At 35.5% G+C, this 26,694-nt stretch overlaps 1 protein-coding gene, 2 long non-coding RNA genes and 1 pseudogene across 3 annotated transcripts; all 4 read left to right on the top strand.

The window, feature by feature from the left end:
* LOC120131405 lies at positions 1 to 24,459 on the top strand. The gene is made up of 3 exons (XR_005516913.1): positions 1 to 105; positions 21,246 to 21,250; positions 24,449 to 24,459. It is a non-coding gene; the product is annotated as an uncharacterized LOC120131405 (long non-coding RNA).
* LOC120131406 lies at positions 4,670 to 16,049 on the top strand. Its single transcript, XR_005516914.1, has 4 exons — positions 4,670 to 4,681; positions 10,536 to 10,539; positions 11,073 to 11,077; positions 15,976 to 16,049. It is a non-coding gene; the product is annotated as an uncharacterized LOC120131406 (long non-coding RNA).
* LOC120131403 (WD repeat-containing protein 43-like) lies at positions 17,312 to 19,369 on the top strand. Its single transcript, XM_039148403.1, has 6 exons — positions 17,312 to 17,466; positions 17,933 to 18,183; positions 18,276 to 18,358; positions 18,402 to 18,513; positions 18,632 to 18,706; positions 18,811 to 19,369. The coding sequence occupies exons 1-6, from the start codon at positions 17,394 to 17,396 to the stop codon at positions 18,982 to 18,984; spliced, it is 768 nt and encodes a 255-aa protein (XP_039004334.1). The 5' UTR covers positions 17,312 to 17,393; the 3' UTR covers positions 18,985 to 19,369.
* LOC120131404 lies at positions 23,182 to 24,244 on the top strand (annotated as a pseudogene).
* Positions 24,460 to 26,694: the final 2,235 nt, after the last annotated feature.

Raw genomic sequence — 26,694 nt, forward strand, 5'->3', positions numbered from 1 at the left:
TTCGTTTATCAATGAGTGCAGAAAGGAAGAGAAGACATCATCGTTGCAGCAATTTATATTCTCGTCATCTTCCTCATTGCTTCTTACAATCCCTTGGTTTTGGTTGTTGCTTCTCATTTCTAATCCACAACCTTCATCATTAAGCAGATTGCCATGATTTGACCGCCGCTAGAAGAAGCTGCATGGTTAATATTCGGGTTAGGGATTGTACAAGTAGCGGAGCCACGATTTTTGGAGGATGAAGAAGCTTTGAGATGGCTTGCTAATACATAAAGAAACGGAAAAACCCTTGTGGCTGTCGATGAACAAGAAATATTCTTTAATGGGGTGAAATTAGTATAAAAGGTAAACGTCATTTTTATCAGAATATTGTTATCAACTTAATGTTCTCCCCGTATGATTTATTTCCAATGTTGTCTATCTTGTTCATTTGTTCATATAGGTAAAATACCGTCTTTATTCTTGTTAGACTAACATCTTAAATCAGTAAGCTATTAAATTTTGAACTTTTGATTTCAGAGTTTTATTGAATGAAGAAGATAACTACACTCTGTTGCTTGATTTGCTTCACATTTGGTTTAAATGATTATAGTTCTTGTCGTTGTAAATTATTTTATTATTATTATTATTATTATTATTATTATTTCTAACATTTTTTACTTTTTAGAGATATTTTTAATCGATCAGAGGTAAGCAATTCAAATCAAGTTTTAAATTTTAATTTAATTTTTTAATTTTCGCAATTAAAGACAATCGACAAATTAATTGGTACCGAAAGGGCGGTTTAAGGGTGCTAATCCTTCATTGACTGTAACCGACTCCTGAACCCGATACATTTCTGGTACGACGCAGATTAGGTAAGAAATAAGGTATCCGATCAACCCATTTGTTTTAAAATAAATGATCAGTGACGACCTCAACTCTCATTTTTCAAGTCGAAGCCAATTCCGGGCCCAACCGAAAGACGGTTACGACAGCTTGGCGACTCCACTGGGGACAGATAAGTGAGTCCGGCGAAATTAATTTTCGGTTATCTTTTTTAGCGAAAGTTATAAATTTAAATTTAAATTTATTTATTCAATTCTAATTATTTACCTTTGATTATTTTTCAAGTAAATAGTTGTACTAACTTTTTTTAATGATTTCAGATTTTTCAAAATTGTCATCTCTAGCTCTATACCCGAGCTCCGAACCCTTTTAAGTGAGGGTGAAAGTGATGCCTTCGTGTGAATTTATTCCGTATGGGCCTAGCAAGTAACCTTCGGGATTCATATACCTTATGCCTTCGTGTGAATTTATTCTCCGTATGGGCATAAGGGAATGTGTCCTCTCGAGTTTAACTTAGTTCACACAAGCCTGTGATGGGTTTAGGACTAAGGGTTTGGCAAGCCCAAGAGGGCACCGACAAGGAGAACTCGAGTACCGTTTATTTAGAACCTAAACCGGGAGAGTACAGGGAATTAGAGCCCACCCCAAAACCTCATTCCAAACTCTAGGATGTTTTGTTTCATGCTTTATTTTCTGTTCAAAGCATGCGAACTAGACAAATATGCGGTTAGGATTTGTTTGAAATTAGCATACGGGATAAAAATCATGTCCGAGTAAGAATATTAAGCATGTTCGGGTAGATATCATATGGGGTAGGACTTTTATTTTTCATGATTATTTTTTATTATTTTTACCTCACTAACTCTTTTTTTCCTCTTTCATTTTATTTTCATCACTTGCACCATTTAAAAGAGGTGTTGATCCACCAAAAGCGTGTTTGCTAAACATGAATAATCTGCATTAATGGACAAAGGGGTTATAATACAAGAGATGAAAATGCAGAGGACAGTCTACAAGGAGACTATGTGTCACATTTAATCCAGAAGACGTGGTGCCCGCAATTGAAGAGTATATCACTATACTGCATTATAAAGGACTCAATGAACGGGGTCTACATTAAGCACAATGAAAGTCTATCTTTGAAGAACTGACTGGCAGAAGTTGCAGGGGTAAGATGAAGACCACTGATCTTAGGAGTCACTTCAAAGACGACAATGGCAAAACGATAACTGAAATTTGAGACCATTGCTGATGAATTCAAGAAACAGACAAATGGACTTCACATAGTTCCTATCAATTAAGGGCTCCAATGATTTAATCATTGGGAACATGCTCAACAAAAGATAAATCGGAGGTGCAGTCCTTTGAGATTTTCTTGGGGCAAACAACTCGTCATTTGCACGGTTCATCCAGAGAAGCCAGATCGGTTCGACAGGTTATTCAACTGGTGACGGATGAAGGCGGAAGACTAGTCAACATGTCAGAAGCTGTCAAAATATTTTTTGTCTCTTAAAAGATAAAACACTTTTGTCCCCAATAATGGTTATTAACATAACAGACACATTTTTTGGATCAATGCCTCGACATTTCATGCATCATGCATCATGCATTTAGACATTTGGCATTTTGTTATTTTCTTTGCATTCACATTTCTCATCAAAAGGAGCAAATACTGGATACACCGCCTCAAGCGTTGGACACACCATCCGCATAACACCCGTTTGAAGAAGAAGATGATTGAAGCCAGAATTACACAAATCGAGGAGAATATGTTGAAACTACAGAAAGAGCTAGAAGACAAGATAAACCAGAGCAGTCGAATACTCTGGAAACAATCACAAAGAATCAAGAGTCCTTGGTTGATCAGATCGTTGCCAAGTTAGTTGGCCTACAACAGACCAGTGCGCCTAGGGCAGGTTCACCAGAAGGGGTAACTATATAACCTACCCCACAAGTGGTTATCTCACCTGAAATCTTACCAGAACTTCGAGGGGACTCATCTGCTGCAAAACGAAGCCCTCGTCCTCTGTATTTAACCCTAAGAACAACCCGAGTTATTACCATGTACCGGATTTGGACGAAGATGAAAACGAGGAAGATGGAGGAAAAAATAAAACAATTGGAAGACCAAATGAAGGTAGTCAAAGGAGACCATGACTACCATGAAATCGATGTCGCGGAACTAGTCTAGTCCCGGACTTGGTTATTCCTCCGAAATTTAAGTCCTCGGAATTCAAGAAGTTTGACGGGACAGTTGTCCATCCGCTCATCACCATGTTCTGCCGAAAGATGACAGGATATGGAGAAACGACTAACTCCTGATCCACTGCATCCAGGAGAGTCTGTCGGCTCAACCATTCGGTGGTACAACCAGTTAAGCCAATCAAATATCAAGACCTGGAAGGACCTGGCCAAGTCATTTCTGGAATAATACAAGCATATCAATGACATAAGGTCAGATCTAGTTATGCTACAAAGCATGGAAAAGAAGCATAACGAGAGTTTCAGGCAATACGCACAAAAATGGAGGGATTTGGCTGTGCAAGTTCATCTACCGTTGGATGAAAAGAAAACCCGAAAGCTCTTCGTGTAGACCCTGAAGGCTCCATACTTCGGGCACCTGGTTGCGATCACATCAGGAAGCTTTTCAGACTTGGTTATGGCCGGAGAAATGATTAAGTCGGCCATAAAACAAGGCAAAATTAAGGATGGGGAGGCCAGTAGGAAACCTCCTATGCAAGAGCGGGATGGAAAGATTAACAACATCAACCATACCAGTAAAGGTGTTACGATCTCCAAACCGAAATTAACTACAGCTGTACCGTCAGGTACTTCTAAACAAGATTCCAAAGAACCAATGAGGGAAAGGGAATATTTCGACCCTATTCTCATAACCTACAAAGAGTTTTACCATCAACTTCTTGACACCCATGTAGTGTCACCATACCCGGTGAAACCCATGAAGCCCTCATACCCCAAGTGGTATGATGAGAATGAACATTGTGAATATCACGTCGGTGTCCCAAGGCACATAATTGAGAACTATTACGCATTCAAAAGAGTCGTACAGAAGATGTGTAACCAGAACTGGATCGACTTCAACAAATTGGGGGCATCTAAGTGAGGAATATCATTTCATCATTTGAGGTATTCTGTTTGAACTTGTTTTTTTTTCACTTTTTCTCAAGTTTTTGTAAGAACATTTGAATCAATTTATGTTACTTTAAAGATGTTAAGTAATGAATCAAATTTGCAAATTTGTAATTCTTTGAATATCATTTGAATTAAAAAACTCTATAAATGGTTCAGAGTTACAGATCTTTGACAAAGTAACATGATTTAAAACAAGGACTTCTTACCTTACCCAGAATATACACTCAAACAGCGTACACTGCTCTTGCAATTAACCAATGTAACATTTTCATTTCATAAGGTGCGGACAACATGGGGCATCATTTGCATATGACAATTACTATACTTTTTGTTTAAGACGTTCAATGATGATCATTATCTTTACAGATGGAATAGTCGAGTAAGTGAATTTAGGTCAGTTGCTTGAAAATTAAACTCTAAAGATGAAATTTTTTACTTTCAACAACACCTAGACTATAACAGGTTCTTCTTGACAATCTTAAGAAATTAAATCCGCAAAGCTGAGCTATTCCACTAAGGCAATTGGTTATATAGAGGTAACTTGAAAGCCCTGGCCTTATGAATAGATTACGTTCAAACCATGACATTGCTCGAACACTTGGTAATTCGGTGTTTGCTCCACTGCTATTGTCCGGCCGAAGACTTTGTGATGAGATGAACCCTTCAGTGAACTTGATAAAACTGATTATAATGTTAAGTTGTCCCTCTAAAGCAATTGGTTAAATGCCCTGGCTTTATGGATTCAGTTAGCCAGATAACGACAAGTTAAATCAAATTTATCCAAGTAAGAAATTTTTGGTAATGATGGACTAAGGAAGTTTAGGAACACCTGTTCTAGTCAAATTCACACGAGCACTCAATAATTTCATTTTCAGACCGATATTTTTGCACTGCCTTTGTTAGATGAGCCTACAAAACTTGAACAAACGGAAGATTTCAGAGGACCGAAATAAAAGATCTAGTAATTGATCATGCTAGTTGCGTCATTTTTTTCGCACCCAATTGAAATACCAAAGCATGTTGTGATATTTAAAAAAAATGACATTTTGGGTTAACAAAACCTAAGAAAGGAGGCCAACCTAAAACCAACTCATCCATTTGAACATTTGTCAAAGAGCTGTAACTCTGAAAGCTTTAAAAGAGCTCTTGATTCCTTTGATATTCTTTGAACTCACGTTTACAATTTGATTCAATTGCGAACAATATTTTAATAGCATTTTTATCATTTTTTATGAGTGTTCAGAATCGTTAATCTTTTTTCGTTATTTCTTCGATTTTGTGGAGTTATTGCTGCTTAATTGGTCGTGTTGTGCTTGTTTTTGTACAGGTCATTGCTTTTCAGAATTTGTGACAAAACGAGCAAATTCTACATTTTTTTTATTATTTGGTCACGGCTGGAGACATGGGCACGACGCGGTCTGACGTGGCAGTTTCTAGAAGGTTCAGTCAGCGACGGTTTCTAGAGAAGACTTCGTCCGCACGCCTTCTGGAAGATTGACGAGCAGAGCTGCATTATGAGACTAGTTTAAGTTTGAATTTAAATTAAAACAATTATATTTTGTATTATTTTATTATTTTCTTTGTTTATCCTTTAGGCTTTGAGAGGCTATAAATACCCGCTTGGGGTAAGCCTAAAAACATCATTCGGAATACATTATTATTTTCTCTCTAGTTTTTATAAAAGTTTTCTCTTTTCCTTTTCAAGTTCTTTTTATTTTTCTTTATTTTCAAGTTTTATTTTTATGCTAAGTATGACTTTTGTCATGCTTAGCTAAACTTTGCATAAGCCGAGAGCTGTCGCGATGATTCAATTCCAACGGGAGAATTAAAACGGCCCCTTAATATCTTCGGAATATCTCTCTCAATCTCTGTGCTTCTTTTTCAAAAATCAAAATAGTTTTTAAAATCAAAGATTGACTTTGGTCAAGAGGTTGTTGCGATTAAACGTGTGGGAGGAAGATTCGGCTTATAGAAAGCAATTCGACTTCCTGTGAACACACTTGGCGAGATAGCTTCGCCAAGGGAATTGATAATCGGAATTGTTATAGAAACAACAATCGAGTTGGTCGCCACGAACTTAAACGGTATTTGATCTACGACAATAGATGTTGTTAGAATCAATTACCAAAGCCGGAATCAAAGATTGCCTTGGGTATTCGGTATACAAGATAGAGTCACAAAGATAGCCCTTGTAGACAAAGTAACCGACGTGAATCCCGAAGAGAAAATCTTATTCGATGATCTAAAGGAAATTGAATCAAAGCAAAGCTTGAGGCTACTTTTACCGTATTTATTCACAATCTTCATGCTCTTATTTTTATTTAAATTGTTTTTATTTATTTTTACTATTTTAATCTCATATTACAAACCCCTTTTTTACTATTTTCGTCTGGTTAGAACCATTCAAACATTAAATTGTGATTTTCTAAGTCCCTGAGGATTCGACCCTTATTTCTCTATACTACGTATTTCCTTTATTTATTGATTGGGAATAAGGAATTATTTTGACATCGAAAACGACAGTTGTCAAATTGGCGCCGTTGCCGAGGACTTCGCCAAAGTTACTAATTTTTTTGTTTGCTTTTGATTTATGACCAGGACTAATCCGGGCACATTAGTGGAGTACAACCCGGAGATCGAAGCTGAAGCTAGGAGACTCCACGCACAAACACTTCGGGAAAGAATGAGACAACAAACAAATCCAGAAGAAGAATCAAACTCAGGTGAATTCGCTAATACAATTCCGATGGCCGAACCTACTATTCGGGAGTTAGCCCGGGCACCCACTGAACAATGACTTATGTGCATTAATTTTCCCCAATGTGAAACTCCATACCAGTTAAAAACCGGCCTTATTCATCTCTTCCCTACATTTTGTGGATTGCCAAACGAGAATCCACACCAATATCTCAAGGAATTTCACATGGTCTGCTCTAGCATGACACCACAGGGAGTAACCGATGACCAAATCAAACTTAGAGCTTTTCCTTTTTCCTTAGCCGATTCGGCTAAAGAGTGGTTATTTTATCTTCCTCCTAATTCTGTAACTACATGGGCTCAAATGACTCGTTGTTTTCTTGACAGGTTTTTCCCTGCGGTAAAAGTAAGTGAACTACGAAGGAGAATACTTGGAATCAAGCAGCTTGATGGAAAGTCATTTTACGACTACTGGGAGCGTTTTAAGAAGTTATGTTCTAGTTGCCCACAACATGGGTTAACCGAACACTCCTTCAATACTTTTATGAAGGATTATCTCCCCTGGAAATGAAGATGATCGATGCAGCCAGTGGTGGAGCCTTGATGAATATGACTCCTACTGAGGCAAGAGACTTAATATCGACGATGACTATAAATTCCCAACAGTTCCGCGCAAATAATGAACCTTCTTGAAGGGTTCATGAGATAAGTTCATATTTCTTAGAAAATAAAATAGACAAGTTAACTGAAGTTGTAAACTCTCTTGTTGTAAGAAAGAAAGACATGACAAAACCGATTATGTGGAATATGTGCACTACCTGATCATCCAACAGACGGTTGTCCATTGATTCAAGACGACGCAACAACTCAAGTCAAAGCAGTCAGAAACTTTCCGGGACCTCCCCAAAGAGCTTATAATCCTTATGGTAATACATACAACCCAGAATGGAGGGATAATTCGAACTTCAGTTATACGCAGAACCCGAGACCGAACCAAGGCTATCAAGCGAGACCTCCACCACCGCAACAATCGTAGAAGTCATCATTAGAATCGATTATCGAGAGGTTAGCACTATCCCAAGAGAAATTCCAGACTCGAACTTTAGCCCACTTCCAAGAGATGGACAAGCAATTGAGCCAACTGGCTCAAACCGTAGGGAGATTAGAGTCACAAAGGAGGCTACCATAACAAACTGAATCGAATCCAATAGGGAATATTAGCGCCATCACCCTCCAAAACGGTACAATTGTTGAACAGCCAGACCCAAAGGAAGTGAGCGCAAGATCCCGGAATAAAGAAGAAGATTCGAACTCCCAAAGGGAAGAAGAAGCAGTTGACATAGGATCCCAGAAAGAGAACAATGAAGAACAAATGGACGATCCGAAGCCATCTCCCTACGACGGGCCACCGCCTTTTCCATCAAGGTTAGCTAAAAAGGATAAAAAAGATGAGAAAAATGAAATATTAGACGTACTTCGGAAGGTGGAAGTTAACATACCTCTCCTCGAAGTTATCCGGAAAGTTCCAAGGTATTATCGGTTTCTGAAGGATCTCTATACGACTAAAAGGAAGCTTACCGGGGTCGAGAAAGTGGATTTAGGCGCGAACGTCTCAGCAATTTTCCAACGACCGCTTCCACCGAAGTATAAAGACCAATGTATGTTTTTAATACCTTGTAAAATTGGTGAGGTTAAAATCAAGCGAGCTATGTGCGATCTAGGTGCCTCTATCAATGTAATGCCTCTCTCCGTCTATAATTTAATTTCCACCAAACCTTTAAAGGAGACGAGAGTTACACTTCAGCTAGCCGACAAATCAATTATTTATCCTGAATGACTCATAGAGAATGTTCTAGTAGAGGTAGAAAATTTAACTTACCCTACTGATTTTTATGTGATTGATATGAAAAATGATCGTAGCAACATTGGTTTTGAAATCCTCCTCGATCGTCCCTTTCTGAGCACGACAAATGCAAAAATTGATGTTCGAAGCGGTATTCTTACTATGGAGTTCGACGGTAAGATCTTAAAATTTGATGTTTATAAAGCAATGAGATATTCGGATAACGTTCATAGTATTAATTTTGTTGGCATTTTTGAACTTGCTGATGGTAAATCTAACTTGGTTGATGAATTATGCAAGGAATCGGATGATAAAAAAGACGACATAAGGGAGTTGAAAAATGTTTCAGTTGTTGATTCAAATTTGATCTTAACTTCTTTAAAAACTAAAGATTTACCTTCCTTTTTGCAGGCACCAAAAATTAAGTCAAATCATCAAGGAGACATTTAAAAAAAATCATTTTTTTGGTAAAAAAAGATGTTTTGACAGTAATTCTTCTGGACAAGATTTTAAAATTGGGAAATATCCGAAGAAATCTTTGTGAGAATTTTCAAATTTCTCATAAGGAATTTCTTAGTTGGAAAAAGCGAATGAAGTGGAAGTGTTTGTCATGAAACTTATAGTCTGAACCAGGTCATCGAGCTAATGACGTTAAATAAAGCGCTTCATGGGAGGCAACCCATTGTTTTCAATTCCGTTATATTTTAATTTTTTTACTTTATTTTTTTTCGATTAAGCATATTTTATTTAATTTTGCAGGAGTTTCAAACTTAAACAACGAAGAATTGAGAGATTATTGTCTGAACAATGCCAAATTCTACCCTTAGGAGCATGTAACGGCGCACGTTAGCACACTTCTAAGGAGACCGGTCGACATTAAATCCAGGGAGTACTCTAGTCCTTCTCTTGCACTTTAATTTTTTTTTTCGTTTTGAGGCAAAACGCTTTAAGTGAGGGGGAGTAGAGTAGAGTGTAGGATTGAATTTCCCTTTGATTATCTTTATGTTTTGATTCAAGTATATGTTGGTTGAATTTGCGGAAACTTCACTGAATTTATGTCTTGTTGAAATTTTTTTGGAATGCTATGCTTGTTTGGGAACACATAATTGTTTAGGTTAGGATGTTCTTGATAGCGAATAACATGAATTGTGATAAGTTGGTGTTTTTGTGATATTCCATACTTTTTTTGGTTGAAATGTGATTAGCTCAATGCATGAAACAATTTGGTGAGATTTGAGCATTTACGAGCATATCATTTTCGCTCTCATTTTGTTTGATTGAGTGTGTCGAATTTGGCATTGATATTCTAGAACCTACATGTTAAGTACTGTCGAGATTACACATGAGCATGATGCTTAAAGATGATTTGGGCACTTTAGGATTAACCATTCAGTTTCCCCACTAAATAGTCTATCCATGCATTTTTTCCCTTAGTTAACCACTTTTGAGCCTTTTTTCCGTTTTTATTCCACCATATTTAGAAACCCCGAGCCTTTTTTATCCTCTTTTCTATCTTTTTCAGGGCAAGTGAATAATTTTACCATTGTATGCTCCATCGAAAAAAAAGGTTGAATGCGAAAAAACAACAGTTCGAACAGAAAAAAGAAAAAAGAAATAAAAAAAATGGGACTGTTCGAAAGAAAAAGAAAAAAGACATGGAAAAGAAATAGAAAACAAAACAGCAAAGTGTGAAAATGAAAAAAATTCATTTCGAAAAGAAATTTGTTGTTTGATATATCGTCTTTTTATCTTATTGTGCTTAATGTTTTGATGGAGTTGAGATTATTATTTGTTAGTTCCTTGCCTTGAATTTTTAGCCATATATTATTTAGCCTTTTCCCCACCTTTACCTAAGCCCCGTTACAACCAATAAAAGACCCTTTGATTTATGCATCTTGTTCTTATTAGTAGTGAAGATTTGATTTACTTGCAGGCTTATGGTAATATCGTATCGATTCTGACATTGAGCGTTTCTTTACCCTCAAACACATTGAGTGATTTGAGTGAATCCCAGTAAGGTGTTGAGTTATGAGCATTGAGATTAATGAATGAATGGACATTACAATTGCACTTGACTTGTTCCAATTGGTGATGTTCAATTGATTGATTTCTTGACTTGAATAGTTATTGTGGTCTCTACATTTCTTCCTTGAATATGAAACTTGACAAAGAACATTTAATGAAGTTTTTGACTGATTTGGTTAATCATAATTGAGGACAAGCATGAGATAAGTGAGGGGGAATTTGATGAGTGTTCAGAATCGTTAATCTTTATTCGTTATTTCTTCGATTTTGTGGAGTTATCGCTGCTTAATTGGTCTTGTTGTGCTTGTTTTTGTACAAGTCCTTGCTTTTCCAGAATTTGTGACAAAACGAGCGAATTCTGCATTTTTTTTATTATTTGGTCACGACTGGAGACATGGGCACGACTCTGGGCATGACGCAGTCTGACGTGGCAGTTTCTAGAAAGTCCAGTCAGCGACGGTTTCTAGAAAACTTCGTCCTCACGCCTTCTGGAAGATTGACGAGCAGAGTTGCATTAGAAGACTAGTTTAAGTTTGAATTTAAATTAAAACAATTATCTTTTGTATTATTTTATTATTTTCTTTGTTTATCCTTTAGGCTTTGAGAGGCTATAAATACCCACTTGGGGTAAGCCTAAAAACATCATTCGAAATACATTCTTCTTTTCTCTCTAGTTCTTATAAAAGTTTTCTCTTTTCCTTTTCAAGTTCTTTTTATTTTTCTTTATTTTAAAGTTTTATTTTTATGCTAAGTATGACTTTTGTCATGCTTAGCTAAACTTTTCATAAGCCGAGAGCTGTCGCGATTATTCAATTCCAACGGGAAAATTGAAACAGTCCTTTAATATCTTCGGAATATCTCTCTCAATCTCTGCGCTTATTTTTCAAAAATCAAAACAATTTTCAAAATAAAAGATTGACTTTGGTCAAGAGGTTGTTGCGATTAAACGTGTGGGAGGAAGATTCGGCTTATAGAAAGCAATTCGACTTCATGGGAACACACTTGGCGAGATAGCTTCGCCAAGAGGGAATTGAGATTGGAATTGACGATTATAGAAACAACAATCCGAGTTGGTCACCACGAACTTAAATTGTATTTGATCTACGACAATAGATGTTGTTAGAATCAATTATCGAAGCCGGAATCAAAGATTGCCTTGGGTATTCAATATACAAGATAGAGTCACAAGGATAGCCCTTGTAGACAAAGTAACCGACGTGAATCCCGAAGGGAAAATCTTATTCGATGATCTAAAGGAAATTGAATCAAAGCGAAGCTTGAGGCTACTTTTACCGTATTTATTCACAATCTTCATACTCTTATTTTTATTTAAATTGTTTTTATTTATTTTTACTATTTTAATATCATATTACAAACCTCCTTTTTACTATTTTCGCCTGGTTAGAACCATTCAAACATTAAATTATGATTTTCTAAGTCCTTGAGAATTCGACCCTTATTTCTCTATACTACGTATTTCCTTTATTTATTTATTAAGAATAAGGAATTATTTTGACATCGAAAACGACAGTTGTCAATTTTCCCTCTTAAAATAAGAAAAAATGAGAAAAACATTTTCAATCAGAACAGTCTCAGATATGAAGGGTCTGTAAAGCCCAAGCTTGAAAAATGATGGGGCACGATCGATTCCATAGACCAGATTGGCAGACAAAGCACGAGACTCCATCCAGGAGATAACACATAATTCATTCATATTGCATGCATCTTAGACATACTTAGGTGCATCACATTCACCATTTTAGCATATACGTTTTTTTGCAGCTTTTAGAGTCAAATTTTGACTTAATGATGAAGGATACTCGATTCTCAAGCGCCTTCAAAGAAGGATGGTGGTTGCTTAACTCGACAGTAAGAAGCTACACCTCAACCGACTTGACATCTCAGAACCAATTTCAGATAGGTTCAAGAACCAATTCAAATCAAATCCAGTTCGGCTCAAACACACCATGAGCAACATGTTTTCAGTTAATACTTTCAAGCCAGATTTCAATTCAACGACGAAAGATATCTGGCTGACAGAATTTATCTGTGGGCTTTCCTGTGAAGGGGAATCATCCAAAAATCATATTTGGTTCAGACTCGCTCAGGAGAACACCTGAAGAACTACGACCAGCTTAGACCTGTGAAGGGGAGCCATTTTTTTAAGACAACATTTGCAGTATAACTTAAGTCGATAAGGGTTATCTGCTAACAAAAGACCTTTGAGTTCGATTACACCCAGCTTCGAGGACATATCATTTACAGCATAACTCAAGGCTAAAAGGGTTATCTGTCACCAAAGACCTTCGAGTTCGACTACGCTCAGCTCCAAGGCATATCATTTGTAGCACAACTTAAGTCTAGAAGGGTTGTCTGTCAACACAAGACCTTTGAGTTCGACTACGCTCAGCTCAACGGCACATCATTTACAACATAGCTTAATTCGAGAAGGGCTATTTGCCAAAGATCCCCGAGTTCGACTACACTCAGCTTCGAGGGCGCGCCATTTACAGCATAACTTAAGTCGAGAAGGGTTATCTGCCAACCAAAGACCTTCGAGTTTGACTAGGCTCAACTCTAAGGCACATCATTTATAGCATAACTCAAGGCTAGAAGGGTTATCTGTCACCAAAAGACATTCGAGTTCGACAACGTTCAGCTCCAAGGCACATCATTTGCAGCATAGCTTAAGTCGAGAAGGGCTATCTGCCAAAGACCCCCGAGTTCGATTACACTCAGCTTCGAGGGCATATCATTTACAACATAACTCAAGGCTAGAAGGGTTATCTGTCACCAAAGACCTTCGAGTTCGACTACGCTCAGCTCAAGGCACATCATTTACAACATTGCCCAAAGCAAAAAGCGTTATATGTCAATAAAATTATTGAGTTCGATTCATTCAGCTCGATAATACATCATTCACTACTGTCCGGCTGCAATCGAGGCTTTCAAGTCGAGAATAATACTTGGGTTAGCCGTGCCTTAGTGGTAAGAAACCGCTTTCCGATAGCATAGCTTAAGTCGAGAAAAGCTATATGTCAACGAATACCTTTCGAGTTCGATTTCATTCAGCTCGAGGACCTATCAACCACACGGTGGAAGAATTATTTTCAGTCGAATTTTCAAACCAATGTCTTTAAACCGAGAAAAAGACCGAAGCAGACTACGACAAGAAGCCACATTCCGATTCAAATTTCGAACTACGGTTTCAATTCTATATCATTTCAAGATGGACTTAACTTCGCGACGGATGAGCCATCCGCAACTCAAAATTGACAGGGAGTTATTCTTCAACTCTACTGGACGAAAATTTGTGTCTTTTTTTATCTTTTTCCTATTTTTCGTTCCATGAAAAAGAATAAAGAGGGGCAGCTGTATACACTCATTTTTGTCTGGGTCTACAAAAAATTATATTATATATTTTATTTATTTATTTATTTTTTTGTAACCCCCAATAAATTCAACCGAACATGGACTCTCTGTAACGTGCGCACCACCCATATTCTCCGGAAATTCAGTTCTTTGCAACATAATGGATGATTCAAGCCTTGTTTTTGGGAATGTTGCTGAAGGTGCCACCGCCTTGTACGTGGAGCAGTTACGTGGGATCCAGTATATAACAGATCGTGGAGCACAACAGCAGGGGGAGGCATTTCATGGGGAAAAAATGGAGAGGAAAGCTCAAAACACTCTGCTAATCATCACCCTTTCAAAACAGTAGCCAACGGAGTCAACAAAAAATCCAAACACAGTGGAGAAAGAGCTTCTCTCAAATCTATGTTACTAAAGAACTTGATGCTGTGATTGAAACCAATGCATGATCGACTTGTGCAACTCCATTGGTCAGTTGCAGCATGGGATTCTGGTTGGTGAAAGCATCTTCGTTTATCAATGAGTGCAGAAAGGAATAGAAGACATCATCGTTGCAGCAGCTTATATTCTCGTCATCTTCCTCATTACTTCTTACAATCCCTTGGTTTTGGTTGTTGCTTCTCATTTCTAATCCACAACCTTCATCATTAAGTAGATTGCCATGATTTGACGGCCGCTAGAAGAAGCTGCATGGTTAATATTCGGGTTAGGGATTGTACCAGTAGCGGATCCACAATTTTTGGAGGATGAAGAAGCTTTGAGATGGCTTGTTAATACAGAAAGAAACGGAAAAACCCTTGTGGCTGTCGATGAACAAGAGATATTCTTTAATGGGGTGAAATTAGTGTAAAAGGTAAACATCATTTTTATCAGAATATTGTTATCAACTTAATGTTCTCCCCGTATGATTTATTTCCAATGTTGTTTATCTTGTTCATTTGTTCCTATAGGTAAAATACCGTCTCTATTCTTGTTAGACTAACATCTTAAATCAGTACATTATCAAATTTTGAACTTTTGATTTCAGGGTTTTATTGAATGAAGAAGATAACTACACTTTGTTGCTTGATTTGCTTCACATTTGGTTTAAATGATTATAGTTCTTGTCGTTGTAAATTATTATTTTATTATTATTATTATTTCTAACATTTTTTACTTTTTAGAGATATTTTTAATCGATTAGAGGTAAGCAATTCAAATCAAGTTTTAAATTTTAATTTAATTTTTTAATTTTCGCAATTAAAGACAATCGACAAATTAATTGGTACCGAAAGGGTGGTTCAAGGGTGCTAATCCTTCCTTGACTGTAACCGACTCCCGAACCCGATACATTTATGGTACGACGCAGATCAGGTAAGAAATAAGGTATCCGGTCAACCCATTTGTTTTAAAATAAATGATCGGTGGCGACCCCAACTCTCATTTTTCAAGTCGAAGCCCAATTTCGAGCCCAACCGAAAGACGGTTACGACAGGTATAGTTTCTTGAAATTATATTATACTGTCGTATGCATTTAACCTTAGGGAATGTTTGGTTCAAGGAATGTGAGATTTTCATGTGAATGAAATTCACATTCCATGTTTGATTGGCCGGGAATCTCATTTCCAGTAATGTCTTATTATCAATAGTAGATTTTTTTGGTATATTACTGGGAATGTCATTACCTCCCTTTCCTTAGGCATTGTTGGATTACCGACATTTTAGACTAAATGCCCTTAATTTTTTTTCTTCAAATATATTATTATTCTGTTATTGAATAATAAAAATTCTATGAATGTTAAATTACAAATTTATCCTTAAACTATTTTATATTTACAAAAAAAATCTATAATTAAAATCTATAAATATTTTTTAACTTGTTAAAAAATAAATATATAATAAGGACAATTTGGTCAAATATACATTCCAATAATCTTTTATTTCTTTAACCAAACACGGTAATCTTACATTCTTGTTAAATCAACCAAACACAAAATACAACATTCCCAGTAATCTATTCCCTGATAATCTTACATTCTCACTGGTAATCTTACATTCCGTGAACTAACACCCTTAAGGTTAGCCTATTGTACTAAGAAGCTATGTTATGTTTTAAATCAACATTGTTAAAGCCTCTTTTTGTTGTGATTACAGCATTTATTTTGGTGTTTAGACTAATCTGGGTTTTCCAGACTAGAGCATGAGACAGTGTTTTCATGGTCTGAAATCACTGTGGAACGACATGGATTTTGTATATTCCCGCTTCAAAAACGGTGGTGTATTAGCTGAGACCCACATGGATTTTGTTGTTGATGTTGGTTGGACTGTAAGCATTTGTTTATCTTGGAAATGAACTTCATTCGACCTACATGGGGAAGACCCTTGTGTGTTAATGATATGACTCTTCTGTGTTTGATGGGATTTGTTGGACGTTAAATTTTAGTCTTAGATCCGTATTTAATTTGCTATGAGAAAAACAAAATTTATTTAAATATTTTTAATTTATTTTTTTATCTTTATATATTCATTATGCAACTTAAAAGTTTAACTACAGTTAATTTTTAATGATAATATCTTAATTAATAAAATTAAAAGTGATCAAACATTTTTTTTTGAATTCAATAAAAAATTATACAAAACTTAAACGAAAATGATGAATCATGTAGTTTACCCAAAATTAAATTATACTAAAATTAATTTTATGGTAAGACTATAGTTAGTACATCAATTATCATTTTTGTTTTTTTAGTCACCTAGCTATTTTTTCCCCAAATCATACATGGCGTTATATTTTCATCATTTATCATTAAAAAGTTAATGTTAATAATGGCATGACATCATAAGGAAATGCTACATCATCATTAAATAATATTTAAAAGATCTACGTAGTAGTTACGTTAATTTTTAACGATACGCGACCAAGATGAAACTAAAATATAACATTAATATATGATCTTAGAAAATTAAAACAAAACAAAAATGATAATTAAAATACTTAATATTTAGTTTACTCTATTTTATTTAATAAAAATTAATAAAAAAATTATATTTATAATATTTTACCGTTATTAAAATTGAGATAACTATGTGAATTTCATCTCTTTATTTAATAAATAATATGCTTACTTTAATGTGATATTGATATTTTAATAAAAATAATTTTTTTTAATGTTTACTTTATCATCGAGACTACTCAAGGAATACATGATATATCTATTATTAAATAATATTTTTAAAAACTGTTTTATTATTACATATATTTCCATAATTAAGTAAGTTTATATCCTAAATATTGGTTGTTAAATTATTTTGTTAGCAGCTAAAAGGCCCATTCTATAACAGCCCATAAACCTTTGCCCTAGTTGCTTTCCTTCTTGTCTATTCCCGCTCCCTTCTTTTCCCGCAGCTTCTGTCTTCTGATCGTTGCAGACCCCTTTTCTCCTTTCTTTCTTTCTTCTGGTTTCTTCCTATTCTACTATTTTCAGTTCTCATTTACATGGCTATTCGAAATAAAAAAAGAGCGGCTCGTGATCCCGACCTTGCAGCTAAAAGAGGCACAGATAATACTGGTGAGGGCTGTTACATCTTGCTGGATTTATATTTGGCCTTTGGGTCTGATATCTGATCACATGAATGCCTTTTTTGTTTCTTGTTTCTCCAAAGTTTCTGCTTCCAAGTGGGAATTATTTTTGAATATGATTCAATTCATAGATGCCTCATTTTTGTCATTAAGTAATACTCGTGTGCTACCTCCCCTTCCCCTTCTCTCTTACAGGAGCTAATGGCTCGAGAGAAGAAAATTGCTTTAAAACCCAGCTTATCAGTTTTGTACAGGAAGAATAAAATAGTAGAATATGATGTTTTATATGCTTTTTTTTTGCATCTTTTACTACATAGCATTGATTGCGATATTCCTACTAGGTGTGAATATTATGTATGATTTAATACGCATCAGATCTGTGTGATAGTTGTGGAATATGCCCCGCCTCTTTTCTTTTTGTCTTGCAATTTATTTCATTTATGATTTTGGAATAGATCTGGGAGAGAACTTAGGCGGAGTTCTTGTTAATGGTGATCCGAATGAGCCTACAATAGCTGAGAAACTTGTAAGTTTAAATTTAATAGAAAATGGAAAAATTGAAACCAATGAAATCCAAGAAAGAAGAGAACCCTCTCCTCCTGGCAAGCCTCCCTCCGCAGATTCAGTCAATATTCTGCTTAAGCAGGCGCTGCATGCTAATGATCACGCACTTCTGTTAGATTGCTTATACACTCAAGATGAGAAGGTCATTTTATACTGACGGCCACGGGTCTTTTATTGATGGATGTTTATTTATGACAAAAATGCTTATATGACAACTTTCTTCCTTTTTTTCAGGTTATAGCAAATTCAGTATCTCACTTGAATCCATCTGATGTTCTTAAGCTTTTACATTCTCTTGTATCTATAACACAATCGAGGTGAAGTATTATATGTTTCAACCAATCATGAATTACATTGAATGGGCGCCGTATTGGCATGTGCCCTCCATTGGATAAAAAGTTTACTTCTTCATCATGCCAGTGGAATCATGTCCCAGGAATCATCTCTTCTTGCTCTGAACTCTTTGTATCAGGTCAGAATGGGAGCATTAAATTATGGATTCTTTTTATTAAAAAAATTACTTGGATCTTTTATTGTCCAACTTCAATCTTATACTAATATTCACAATGGGAATGCTTGTTTTTATGCAGCTTATTGAATCTAGAGTCTCAACTTTTGAATCAGCTCTTCAAATATCAAGTTGCTTAGACCTCCTTTATGCAGCAGTACGTGTTATGTCAAAGTTTTTGGCTGATTAGAACTCTGCAGGTTAATTTGGAACCTGTACTGTAAATTTTATTATTATTATTTTATTCATTTTTTATAACAGATTATTGAGGATGAGGTTGATGAGGATGCCACAAGTCCAGTAATATTTGAGGACACAGATGAGAGTGAGAAAGAGGCAATGGAAACTGATGATGAAGAGAAGGAAAATGGGGAAGCAGTTGATGATGCATCTAATGGGACCAGATTTGAAGGGTTCGATGACTTGAGTGACTGATTTGTAATCACGATAGGTTCAGGTTCATTCTGTTTAAAGCTGGTTAAGTGATATGGTAACCATCATACGATGGAAAGCAAGGAGTCTCACAGATGATGATCTTGTTTCCAGGAGCACCCCATTGAAAGTTAAGATTTTGTAAGTTACACCAGGAAGTATAGAAACATGTATGAGATAAGATTTGATGCAACTGCCACTCTTGCTATATCCGTCTCCATTAGCGGGATTACTTCTTTTTACTTTATCATTCTATCAAACAAACACCTAAAACCCCATTCTCCTTTTGGATTTTAGGAACTCTCCCGAATTTGCAATTTGCATCAGTTTTGCAGGATGTACTAGTAACAAACTTTTTGTAAACGTTTCCTTTCAAGTATTAGAATCATTTGTAGTTTCTTAACTTGATTTCATCTGCATAAGAAAATTTTTGATGTTACTTAGAGCTGGAGAGCTTGAGCGTATGCCTCAGTTTATGTTATATTCTAACTTCCAATTTATGCTCACGGACATCGATCTCTCCTTTGATTGTGACATTCCACCAATATTCACTGCCACATGGGCAAGTGATACTATTGCTACTCATTTATCGTTGCTTAGCAAGAAAAACAAGATGAAAGCTTCTTCTTCTTCTTCCTGTTTGAGTGCTGAAGAGATACTACCAGTATTTATTTGATCCGGGCACGCGAGGTGATCTGGGAGTTAGGCAACGGGAATACTGCAGATTAGTGAGCATATTTGGGTAGGGATTGACGTAGAATTTTATGTTAGAGAATGAATTTGAACTTATAAAATTTCAAGAAGGCGAACTTGAATTTATAAAATTTTAGGAGGTAAAAACAAATTTTTAATAGAAAATATATAGATAAAATTTAAAATATATGATAATTTTTAATTTTTAGGGGTGATCACCCCCCCCCAAGTCTATCCCTACATTTGGGGTTGTTATTGTACGAACTCTTGTATGGTAAGACCCCTTTGTGGGTAATTGTGGTGGAACTATGACCAACATCCTTGGGCAACCTGTAACTTTTCCCAGGATTTGTACCAGTTACGGTAAAGATCATTGTGAAGGGATGGGGAAGGCAGAAAGCTCCTGGTGAAACACGACGAGAATGGCAAATTTGTGGGTTGCTGTTGAAATAAATAAGCAATGGGGTTTTCAAAGGCGTGGGTTGGGCTCTAATTACATCACTTAAGCCTCCAAAAATCAAACATGCATGCCGGCGTTCCAAAATCCGATTAGGCGCTTGTAAACCTAATTGTTTTGGAGTTGTGGTTTTATCAATAATAAAAGAGTTAATTGTATCATCCTCAATCTATGACCCTCATTTCAAATTAGTATCTAAACTTTTAAATATTTCAATTCACTCTTAAACTATGACTATTATTCTAAATTAGTCCTCAAACTTTTGAACATTTCATTTTCATCCCCAAGCTATGATCTTCATCCTAAATTGGTCCCCCAAACTTTTTGAATATTTCAATTTTTTCCTAATTGTTCATATATACTAATCTCATCTCTTGTTAATAAAATCATTAGGCTAGTTATATTATTATATGTTGAAAAAAAATAAAATTTAGGTTAAACTATGGTTGAAATGGATTACATATTGGGATGAATCTGGGGATGAAATTGAAAGATCTAAAATACTAGGGACCAATTTAGAATGATATTCATAGTTTAGGGATGAAATTTGAATGTTCAAAAGTTTAAGGACTAATTTAAAATGAGAGTCATATTTTAAGGATGAAATTAAAAAATTAAAAATTTTAAGGAATAATTTGGAATGAGAGTTATATTTTAAGGACACATGATGCAATTAACTCGTAATAAAAGCTTATAGATGCATTTATGTGTGAATAACACAAATATGCAAAAACGAGGGTTTAACTAGATATGGTATTTTCTTAAATACGTGAACGGGCTGTAAGCTAAACTGCCTATATACGAAAGGAAATGTAGATATGCAAAATCGTTCCGTTTGTGTATATTTTAAGCATGAAAAAAAAAATTTGATGGAGTGGTATTAATGGTTAAAGAAAATATTTTTTAGAGGACTTAAATTCGAATAACTATATTTATAGAGTGTATACGTTATCGATTGTCATAATTATGTTTAGAAAGTGATGTTTGAAAACTTTTTAGTTTTAAACTTTAGTATTTACGATATCTAAAAAAAAATCATGGAGGGATGCTTTAGACAAAGCTTTAGCTTTGTATTACTTGAAGCATACTTAAAATGGTTGTGTCTTTATGGTAGTGGTAGTCTTACATCTCGGCCCCTTTCCATACACCCTAAAGTTGTGGATTTAAATCTCACTTTTCCAGATTTTATATGTCGCATGCAACACCGGCACAACCATGTTGGCATTCAACTCCACGTTTAATTTCTCAAGTGGTCAAAAGATGAACTAAAAACATGTATAAAATTATTTCGCAAAGGATGAAAATGTCAAACGTTTTGTTAATTTTAAAAGTTTATTTTATAAATGTTAATATATGGGAATTTTATTTGAGTTTAGACGGTAATTACATTATGTTATGTGGATTCAGTTTTGTCATTGTTTTCGTGGGTAATAGTTTGTATCGGATATTTTGTTTACTTTATGAATTGATTAATGAAAGTTTCTAATTGTTCTTTCTTTCTTCAGCCGACTTGAATGAATTATGAGGAGATTTTTAATGAATTCCTAATTATATTTCTAAAAGAATATTTTTAAAGAACCTGATAAAAACACACACGAATCCAGGCGTAACAAAATGAAAAAATTAGCTGACCCTATTCCCATATGTAATGGGGTGAGGGAGGTAAGATAGTAGGCTGCCCCCAACGCCAGGTTGAGAGCAGCTTCCGTGGAAGACCTCCGGCAGTCAGAATTATAAATTACCCACCGTGAGTCTCGATCCCACGACCACAAGGTTAAGAGCCTTGCGCTCTACCAACTGAGCTAGACGAACAATTCTGAATAAATAATAACAAGTGTTGTTCATTCTCTTGAAGAATGGTAAAGGAAAAGAGCAAAGTGCGGTGGGTGATTCCACTGGCCTTGGGAATCTCCTTCCCATTTTCTCCTTTCTTTCATGTGTATAAGTTGTATTCGTGATCATAATAAATATGATAGAATTGTTGGGGGGTTGAAAGCCGCAATTATCAATAAAGAATAGTGGTTTTGAAAGATTAAAAAAGGAAAGACAGGGCATAGTGATTAAGCAAAGCAGGCGCAGAGGAAAAAGAAAAAGAAAAGATGGTCAAAATGAAAACCTTTAAACCTATCTTTATTGAAACTCACCACTTGCCCTTTTCTTTTACCATTTGCCTTTTCTTTTCTAAGTTTTCCTCGAAATATATCCAAATTATAATCGAATATGTGCATGCATGAATTGTATTCCATTTAGCTGCTTCTTTTTCCCCCTCTCCCTTCAGATTGTTCATACATTAATGTACTACTCATCAATCAAAGCAAATATATATATGATGTTAGCCAATTTGGAAAAACCCTAATCATGTTACTTTAAGTTTCATTTATATTCTATGAATTAGATTTAAAAAACCTAAACCAAGAAAAGGATAAACGTAATTCATGAAATAAATAGAGTAACTAATATCTCTTTAACCAAAAGACTAATGCTACTTGCTCTTTAACCCCATTCAACAAAAACATTGTTAAAAAAGAAAAGGATAATATTCAAATATAGATGTAAAGTAAAAACAATTTTACTAAATAGGACATGGAACTTTTTTATTAAAATAAAAAAGATGATATAGAAAGATATATGAGATGAGAGGGGAGTGGTCAAAGACCTTTTTCAAAGGGTGATACATGATTTTCAACTTTGAATACATATACTTGAGTGAAGAGCAATTTCGGATTAGGTATGTAAGTTAACAGGATCTCCTGTTTGCTTTTTACGTGGGGGTTGGGTTGCTACCATGCATGTATATGTCCATGCACCAACTACTTGACTATAATGTTATTGTATCACCGAAACCCTATTTATTGACAATTTCAAATTTTTCCCTTTATCTCTTTTCTTGCTTTATTAGATTTTTCGTAATGTAATTATTATCAAGGCTAAATGAGAAGAACACGACACTCAGCTAGCCCTCCATTTATTGCTTTTTATCTGGTCTAAGCGCTGTATATAAAGAGCCCTTACTTGACCCGTTTCTTCAAGAATTCCTTCGATATCCACTCTCTTGTTCAAGTGCAAGCTATTATTTTTGGATTATTCTAATTAAGGTTAGTACTTCGAATCTTAGTGTTTTCTTTTCAGACATTGTATCGGCTGTTGAGTTAAAATGTATTTGTTTTGAAAAGATGAGCAGGCCGGGAGATTGGAGCTGTAGGTCATGCCAGCACCTGAACTTCCAAAGGAGGGACTCCTGCCAACGCTGTGGGGAATTCCGGTCAAGCGACAACTTCGGAGGCTTCGGCGGTGGGAGGGGAGACTCATCCTTTGGATTCACCATCGGCTCCGATGTCCGACCAGGTAACTGGTACTGCACTGCGGGAAGCTGTGGCACTCACAATTTCGCCAGTCGTTCTAGCTGCTTCAAATGCGGAGCATTCAAGGACGACTCTGCGGGAGGGTTCGACTGCGATGTTGTGCGTCTAGAGGATTCGGTGGCGCTAACAGAGCCGGGTGGAAATCCGGCGACTGGATATGTACCAGGTGAATTCTTGGTATCTTTTCAGATTCGTAAACATGCATGGGGCATGTATGTTATATGCATATGATTTGTTTGCATGTTAATGGTATGCAGGAACAGTAGCATGATTTTAAGTTTTATTTTGGGACTTTAACTTATAAAATTTTAGAGGATAAAAACAGATTTTTAATAGAAAATACATAAAAAAAAATCTAAAAATCCCAGCGCAATGGTTCTTTGTTTTCCATACTATAGTTTCTTTTGACTGTTTTTTGCACCAAGAAGAAGTTATATATATATATTTGGTGGATGAATGCAGGTCGGGATGCAATGAGCACAACTTTGCCAGCCGAATGGAATGTTTCAGATGCAGTGCTCCACGAGACATGAGCAACGCAACTTCATACTGAAAACATCCTATCCAGTTTTGGGTACATTTTATTTGTTTTCTCTGCAACTTTTAGGGTTTCTACCCTTCCAAATCGTTTAGAAATGTAATTAATATGTGGGTCTTGACTTTATTTTGTAGGTGTTGCAAACAAAGTAAGAGTTTTTGTTGATTCTATTGCTTTGGGGTGTGCTAGAGGGCGAAGAAAGCATGGTGTGAAAGCCCTTTGTTTTTATCGCCATTTGTCCCTAACCAATTACCATCTTCCTTGCATAACAATTACAACAATGTAGTACTACCTTTTGTGATTATGATGCTTTCTTTCTTTTCATCAGAATGATGCTTTCAATGTACCGTTTTTGTAGTCTTTATCGTTGTTAGAGAGTTTATCTATTTATTTTGTGACGCTTGGCTTTAAAAGAAGATGATTCTCTTGTCTAGAAACTATAATATGTATTTCCATAACTGTAACACCTTAAACCAGTACACAGTCGATCGATCAGAATGCTACAGAACCACCGGAGTGATTAACCAAAATTTTCTTTTAAAATTTTTCATTTTAAAAATGACTATTGTAAACATTCACGCTAAAATGAATCAACCACAATTTAAATAAAATGATTTACATAAGGAGCTCCCAAAAATATTATTTCAAATCATACAGACCATAGCTTAAAAATGACCCATACAAAAAATATAAAGGGGTTCACAAGTATACATACCCTCTATAAAGATGACCTCAGACGTACTCTTCACTAACCGGGTCTGGATCAATGTTGGTCCCAAAAAGTCCTCAGACTACTCCTTGTCTAACCTTGCGTAAGGAAACAAATTAAAAACGTTGAGCTAACTAGCTCAGTGCCGCACTAACAACTAAGTCATACTAATAGTGTTCATGACATGCTCAAACTATCAAGTCTACTGCTATTTGTTCTACTATATGTTTTGTTCTACTAGACCACTCCTTGAGTGTTAGACCTTGCGCCCAAGCTAGTATGCTTTAAAACCGCTTTAGTGAGTATTCTCGAATACTCAATCTCTATGCTATGGTAGACATCATGGTGCGGCTGAGGGTTTTTCATCTCGGAGTTCACACGCCCCTCTAGTTTACCCTGGATATGGCCCCCTGGAATTCTCTTACATCGGAAACCATGCCCCTGACTAACCCACCCTTTATTCTAAAGAGTGTTAAGGACTAAGTAAACATAGTTAGTCAGAAGGGCCTCGGCCCTACCTAAGGATATATCCAGACTGAATCTATACTTTCGATAATGCTAGCATTTTCTAAAGCAATTCAGGTGTCTTGGTCGTTTCTCGAGCATCATCCAAGGCTATTTTTATGTCATCCTAATAAATCTTGTTTCTAAGTATAATTAATATAATTAATATTCTCACTTGCAACCTTATTTGATGATAAAAATGAAGTTTTGTGGTACCTCGAGTCTAATTCCATTAAAAACTAACATTCTTGCCTAAACAAACTGAAAGTATCGATACTACCCTAAGAGTGTTGATACTCATTCAAAAGTTTCGATACTTTATATAAGTATCTATACTTTTAAACATTCAGTTTTGCCAAGTTTCAAAACTATGACCCAAAGTTTCGATACTATTAAAAGAGTATCGATACTTTTGGCCAGAAATACACGAATTTGCCCAAAATGAAGAACAAGTATCGATACTATCCCAATAGTATCGATACTGTACCTGTAGAAGTCATAAGACACATACAAAAATGCTATATTTCAAACCAAAGACCTTAGTGAGGTCCCCAAACACGCTTAAAGTTTTATTGAACCAACAAGGGTCATAATAGATGCTTTAAACACATTTATAACTCTAAAACAAGAATTTCATCATGGAAATGATTATCATGCTCAACTCAACCATTTAAACTATTTTTGTAACACCCCAAACCCGAATCCGACCTGGATCCGAGTCTGAAGTGTCATATTGACTTTTTAAAACATTTACTTGTATAAAATAGTGAGTAATTTAAAAACTTTTATAACATATAACTTATTCAAAACGTTTACAGAACTATTCAGAGCTTATACAATTCAAATCTTTTAAATACATGCCAACTAGACTTTTATACCATAAAATACATTTAAATCATCTATTTTCTGATCTGAAACTTTGTAAGGAAAAATGCTGACCTGACTTGCACCTCAACAATCCATAAGCTTGTAAGAACATGCGTGTGAAACACTTACACGCTAAGTCTATGACTTAGTGAGGTGAATAAATATATAATGTAAACTCTAACTTGTAATCATACAGGAACAACTATTATTATCATATCAAATCATCTCACTCATATGCTTTTCATTTAACAATTACATACATATCATCATTTATGTTTTTATCTTGCTCCTATACTATTATACTTCATATCTCTTATTTCTTATTCATATGATCTTTCATATATTCTATAACTATAACAAATTCTTATATCATCATATATAATTCATTTATACTCACTCACATATACATCAACATATATTCATGTAACAGATACAATAACCCATATCATATCATGCAATTCATATACATATATCACATACATTGATTTCACAATTATCTCTTTAATAGCCCATGTACACATGTGAGAACTGTAGACATGTGAGTCTATGAGGTTGTGCACTATGCTGTCACCACAACTCGTAG

The sequence above is a fragment of the Hibiscus syriacus genome, unplaced genomic scaffold (assembly GCF_006381635.1).
Source record: "Hibiscus syriacus cultivar Baekdansim isolate YM2019G1 unplaced genomic scaffold, ASM638163v2 tig00110556_pilon, whole genome shotgun sequence".
NCBI classification, from domain to species: domain Eukaryota; kingdom Viridiplantae; phylum Streptophyta; class Magnoliopsida; order Malvales; family Malvaceae; genus Hibiscus; species Hibiscus syriacus.